At 35.5% G+C, this 6,791-nt stretch overlaps 1 protein-coding gene across 1 annotated transcript in view; it reads right to left on the bottom strand.

The window, feature by feature from the left end:
* The window catches only part of LOC115006284 (piezo-type mechanosensitive ion channel component 2-like), a 38,919-nt gene extending 33,639 nt beyond the window's left edge, over positions 1-5,280 (bottom strand). Inside the window, exons 1-2 of the mRNA XM_029428419.1 lie at positions 4,753-5,280; positions 3,052-3,138 (exon numbers count right to left, since the gene is read on the bottom strand). Coding sequence (XP_029284279.1) covers positions 3,052-3,138; positions 4,753-4,816 — 151 coding nt within the window. The 5' untranslated portion in view covers positions 4,817-5,280. The remainder of the gene's footprint in view (positions 1-3,051; positions 3,139-4,752) is intronic.
* Between the last annotated feature and the right edge of the window lie 1,511 nt (positions 5,281-6,791).

Here is a 6,791-nt window from a genome sequence, read left to right as displayed (position 1 = left end):
CGTTTTTAAAGTATTTTACGTCTTTAAAGTCTTTAACGTCTTTAAAGTCTTTAAAGTCTTTAACGTCTTTAAAGTCTTTAACTTCTTTAAAGTCTTTAAAGTCTTTAACGTCTTTAAAGTCTTTAACTTCTTTAAAGTCTTTAAAGTCTTTAACGTCTTTAAAGTCTTTAACATCTTTAATGTCTTTAACATCTTTAAAGTCTTTAAAGTCTTTAACTTCTTTAAAGTCTTTAACGTTTTTAAAGTCTTTAAAGTCTTTAATGTCTTTAAAGTCTTTAAAGTCTTTAACGTCTTTAAAGTCTTTAACGTCTTTAATGTCTTTAACGTCTTTAAAGTCTTTAAAGTCTTTAACTTCTTTAACGTCTTTAACGTCTTTAAAGTCTTTAACGTTTTTAAAGTCTTTAAAGTCTTTAAAGTCTTTCACGTCTTTAACGTCTTTAAAGTCTTTAACGTTTTTAAAGTCTTTAAAGTCTTTTATATCTTTAAAGTCTTTAACTTCTTTAACGTCTTTAACGTCTTTAACTTCTTTCACGTCTTTAACGTCTTTAACGTCTTTAAAGTCTTTAAAGTCTTTTACATCTTTAAAGTCTTTTACGTCTTTAAAGTCTTTAAAGTCTTTTACATCTTTAAAGTCTTTTACGTCTTTAAAGTCTTTAAAGTCTTTAACTTCTTTAAAATCTTTAACTTCTTTAATGTCTTTAAAGTCTTTAAAGTCTTTAACGTCTTTAACGTCTTTAACTTCTTTAACGTCTTTAAAGTCTTTAACGTCTTTAACGTCTTTAACTTCTTTAATGTCTTTAAAGTCTTTAAAGTCTTTAACGTCTTTAACTTCTTTAATGTCTTTAATGTCTTTAAAGTATTTTACGTCTTTAACTTCTTTAAAGTCTTTCACGTCTTTAAAGTCTTTAACGTCTTTAAAGTCTTTAACGTCTTTAATGTCTTTAAAGTCTTTAACTTCTTTAAAATCTTTAACTTCTTTAACGTCTTTAACTTCTTTAATGTCTTTAACGTCTTTAAAGTCTTTAAAGTCTTTAACTTCTTTAAAGTCTTTAACGTCTTTAAAGTCTTTAAAGTCTTTAACTTCTTTAAAGTCTTTAACGTCTTTAATGTCTTTAACGTCTTTAAAGTCTTTAACTTCTTTAACGTCTTTAAAGTCTTTCACGTCTTTAACTTCTTTAAAGTCTTTAAAGTCTGTTACGTCTTTAACTTCTTAAACGTCTTTAACGTCTTTAAAGTCTTTAAAGTCTTTCACTTCTTTAACTTCTTTAACGTCTTTAACTTCTTTAACGCCTTTAACGTCTTTAAAGTCTTTAAAGTCTTTAAAGTCTTTAAAGTCTTTCACGTCTTTAAAGTCTTTCACGTCTTTAACGTCTTTAACGTCTTTAAAGTCTTTAAAGTCTTTAAAGTATTTTACGTCTTTAACTTCTTAAACGTCTTTAAAGTCTTTAAAGAACTGTTAAGTCTTTAACGTCTTTAACTTCTTTAAAGTCTTTCACGTCTTTAACTTCTTTAACGTATTTAAAGTCTTTTACGTCTTTTACATCTTTCTTTTACATCTTTTACATCTTCTACGTCTTTTACATCTTTAACGTCTTTAAAGTCTTTAACATCTTTGACGTCTTTAACGTCTTTAACTTCTTTAACTTCTTTAACGTCTTTAACGTCTTTTACGTCTTTTAACATCTTTAACGTCTTTAACTTCTTTAACTTCTTTAACGTCTTTAACGTCTTTTACGTCTTTAACGTCTTTAAAGTCTTTAACATCTTTGACGTCTTTAACGTCTTTAACTTCTTTAACTTCTTTAACGTCTTTAACGTCTTTTACGTCTTTTACGTCTTTAAAGTCTTTAACATCTTTGACGTCTTTAACGTCTTTAACTTCTTTAACGTCTTTAACGTCTTTAACGTCTTTTACGTCTTTTACGTCTTTTACGTCTTTAACTTCTTTAACGTCTTTAAAGTCTTTTACGTCTTTTACATCTTTCGTTTGCGTCTTTTACGTCTTTAACGTCTTTAAAGTCTTTAACTTCTTTAACGTCTTTAACTTCTTTAACGTCTTTAACGTCTTTAACTTCTTTAACTTCTTTAACGTCTTTTACGTCTTTTACGTTTTTTACGTCTTTAACTTCTTTAAAGTCTTTTACGTCTTCAAAGACTTTAAAGTCTTTAACGTCTTTACATTCCATTACAGTTTAGGTGAAATCATTTAAGTGCAAGGCAAATAAAAGTGCAACATACAGAAACAATAGAATACAAATTCAACTGTTATTTACAACGTCTTTAATGTTCTGTCACTTTAATACAAAACAGAGAAAAGACATTTCTGAAGGAAACTTTACTTTAACGGTCAATAGTAAGGAAATTACTTTTCCGTTGATCAACTAATCATTGCAGCTGTAATAATCATTATTATCAATATTATTATTACAATTATTATAATTATAATTATTATTTTTATTTATTTTTATAATTTTTTATCTTTATACTCTTTGTAATGAACAGATTGAAGGAACTGAAATTGTACCTTTTATGATTACATGAGACAAATAAATAATAAATGACAAAAACTACAACTTCCTGCTCCTGGAAGGAGAACACAGGATGTCATCACATCTGTTTCCTCAGGAACATCCTCCACGACACAACTCACTTCCTGTCGTCACCTGTGTATGTGGGTATGTGTGTGTGTGTGTGTGTGTGTGTGTGTGTGTGTGTGTGTGTGTGTGTGTGTGTGTGAGCCTCAGGCAGCAGAGACATTATCCGTCCACTCATACAGTGATTCAGCTCCGGCTTCATGAATAACATGTGATTATGAAGACATCTTCAGTGAAACATCTGCAGACACTGATTCAACCCCCCCACAAGACCCACCCCCACATCACCCCCCGACAGGACCCCGGGGGACCAACTCGAAAGGCTTCTGTAAGTCCACAACACATGTAGACTGGATGGGCCTTCAGCGTCTAAGGGAGGACCTCATCCCGCCCTGAAGCCTTGCAGAGGAGACCTCAATACATCATGAATACATCAAGAAATACTCAGTTCTGGTACCTGAGGAGGAGGGTTCAGGCAGGAGGGGCAGCAGCAGCAGCAGAACGACGTAAACCAGCGAGAAACCATTGCACCGCAACACACAGGCTGCAACACAGAAACACAGACAATAATACAATCAATGCTCTAATATAATAATATTATATCAATAAATACATCAATCAACGCTTTAATATATAAGAGTATATAATAATTTAAATCAGACTTTAAATGTTTAAATAAAGTTTTTTCAATGTTCACTCTGAATCTGACAGAAGATTCATAAACAGTCACACACACACACATACACACACACACACACACACACACACACACACACACACACACACACACACACACACACACACTATTTACAGCTCAGAGTGGGGTGGGGGTGGTGGGGAGATGGGGCAGGCAGACAGACAGGAATTAACTTTCCCTCCCCCAACACACACACATTGGTTCCACTTTCTCAGGTAGCAACATCTGGCTGTGTGTTTACACACACACACACACACACACACACACACACACACACACACACACACACACACACACACATCCCCCTCTCTGAGGAATGTGGGGCCGTTTTAAAGGGAAATTCCACCTGAAATCTGGATGTGCGGCTCCACATGGTTCTGTTTTCATGCAGCCGCTTCAGATCAGGAAAAGCTCCACAAACTAAATAAAAACCAGCTAGCTCACTGCTAACAGAGCCCATTGTGTTGAATAAGAAATGCTAACGATGCTAATGGAGGTCCTGAACGTTGAGTAACACACACATAATTTTAAAGAGTCGACGTATCAGCATCATAAAGTCACACAGGACATAAATACAGACCATAATCACATACAGCTGGTCAACCATCAGAAACAACTTCCATAGGTTTAAAATACTCATTCCTAAAAGTTAATGTATAAAGACAAAAGTCTGTCCTATAATAAAAAATATATAGATCGAAACACATTTGTAAATGTAATATTGATATTATGTTATTAATACACATATGTAATAGACATATCATAAACAGATAATATCCTGTAAATAATCCATCAAATTTTAAATAATAAAATAAAAAAGAGTAATTTATTTGCACAGAAAAGACAAAACATACAATTAATAAAGTTAAAGTTGAATTTGACTGATATTATTATTATTATTATTATTATTATTATTATATTGTTATCGGGAATTATTGTTAACGATTATGATAATAGTTAGTGTAAATCTAATGTGTTAGCCGTAACTCCATGCTCGACGTAACGCTGTGTTTGTGTGGGTTCACTTCATTTGTTTAATGAAAATGCATTTTATGTAAAGAAGTAATTGTGTGTAGGAAATTTAGAAATGTGAAGCCATACATTGCGACTGTCTCCACCTCCAAGTCAACGTAACACTCATTAGAAAGTATTTGCAAACACTACTCAGAGCTGACCCTCTCTGAATACCTGCAGACACTACTCAGGGCTGTAACACTCTGAATACCTGCGGACACAACTCAGGGCTGAAACACTCTGAATACCTGCAGACACTCATCAGTGCTGAAACACTCTGAATACCTGCAGACACTACTCAGGGCTGAAACACTGAATACCTGCAGACACTACTTAGTGCTGAAACACTCTGAATACCTGCAGACACTACTCAGGGCTGAAACACTGAAAATCCTATACAATTGTATAATTAAATCTCGTGAAATCTTATCTTAAAGCAGATTTTACCTGCAGTTAAAGTGAGGGGCAGAAGTACCCGAAGGAGCAGACCTGCAGCCAGCTCTGAGGGCATCCTGAACCCACTGCTGCAACTTTGTCCGTTTCGGTCTGAATCCTCTTTTTAATCCGGATTAACAGATCCGGGTTTACAGATGCGGCTTTACAGATCCGGAGCTGTCAGAGCTCTGAGTGCCCGCTGGGTGAGCGATGGGTCCGGCTGAGGGGGGTGACACACCCAGGTGCCATCCTCTGTGCTGCGGTACACATAGACAGGCTGAGAGACAGACAGGCGGACAGACAGACAGGCAGTATAGTGCGTGTCTCACTGCCAATTTAAATTCAACTACAGATTTAAACAAGCTGTCTCTCTTTCTCTCTGTCTGCCTGCCTGCAGGCTGAAGGTTTGAATCTCTGACAGCAGATGAAGTGATATCTTCTGAACTTCTTTAAGTTTGTTTTCTTCTTCTTCTTTGTTTCTTTTTAAGCAGAAATAATAAAACAAACTGCAAGATGTTTAACTTCTTCTTTTCCTTCTTCTCCTACTTCTTCTTCTTCTTCTTCTTCTTCTTCTTCTTCTTCTTCTTCTCCTTCTTCTCTTCAGTTTCTCTCTCCGCTAAAAAAACACGCCTACACTCAAAACACAGGCCCCGCCCACCAGCTGACTGACAGCTGCCTCAGCAAATCAAAAAGCCCGATGACGATGATACCATGAAGACCACGCCCCCTCCATAAAGTAAAGTAAATACATTTAAAAAACATTTAGCAATGATTCTATTACACACATGCAGATAAAGGGAAAATAGAGAGGTTTAACTAAAGATTATAATATGTTGATAATGAATCCTCAATATTTCATAACAGAAGGCTTTTTTAAAGAATATAAAGTTGTTTTGTGTTCTGAGGAGAAATTGAGATGATGTGTCTCCCTCTGCTGGAGGCTGCAGTATTGTGACTATATCTGCAGTACTGCAGTAGTACTGTGAGTATATCTGTAGTACTGTGACTATATATGCAGTACAGCAGTAGTACTGTGAGTATATCTGCAGTACTGTGACTATATCTGCAGTACTGTGAGTATATCTACAGTACTGTGACTATATCTGCAGTACTGCAGTAGTACTGTGAGTATATCTGTAGTACTGTGACTATATCTGCAGTACTGCAGTAGTACTGTGAGTATATCTGCAGTACTGTGAGTATATCTGCAGTACTGCAGTACTATGACTGTATCTGCAGTACTGTGAGTATATATGCAGTACTGTGAGTATATCTGCAGTACTGTGAGTATATCTGCAGTACTGTGACTATATCTGCAGTACTGCAGTAGTACTGTGAGTATATCTGTAGTACTGTGACTATATCTGCAGTACAGCAGTAGTACTGTGAGTATATCTGCAGTACTGTGACTATATCTGTAGTACTGTGACTATATCTGCAGTACAGCAGTAGTACTGTGAGTATATCTGCAGTACTGTGACTATATCTGCAGTACTGTGAGTATATCTGCAGTACTGTGACTATATCTGCAGTACTGTGAGTATATCTGCAGTACTGTGACTATATCTGCAGTACTGTGACTATATCTGCAGTACTGTGAGTATCTGCAGTAATGTGACTATATCTGCAGTTCTGTGACTATATCTGCAGTACTGCAGTACTATGACTGTATCTGCAGTACTGTGAGTATATATGCAGTACTGTGAGTATATCTGCAGTACTGTGAGTATATCTGCAGTACTATGACTATATCTGCAGTACTGTGTGTATATCTGCAGTACTGTGAGTATCTGCAGTACTGTGACTATATCTGCAGTACTGTGAGTATATCTGCAGTACTGTGAGTATATCTGCAGTACTGTGAGTATATCTGCAGTACGTACTGTGACTATATCTGCAGTACTGTGAGTATATCTGCAGTACTGTGACTATATCTGCAGTACTGTGAGTATATCTAGAGTGCTGTGACTATATCTGCAGTACTGTGAGTATATCTGCAGTACTGTGAGTATATCTGCAGTACTGTGACTATGTATGCAGTACTTTGAATA

The sequence above is a fragment of the Cottoperca gobio genome, unplaced genomic scaffold (assembly GCF_900634415.1).
Source record: "Cottoperca gobio unplaced genomic scaffold, fCotGob3.1 fCotGob3_82arrow_ctg1, whole genome shotgun sequence".
NCBI lineage: Eukaryota > Metazoa > Chordata > Actinopteri > Perciformes > Bovichtidae > Cottoperca > Cottoperca gobio.
The sequence above is the reverse complement of the archived record's forward strand: the minus strand, read 5'-3'. Positions and strand labels throughout refer to the sequence as shown.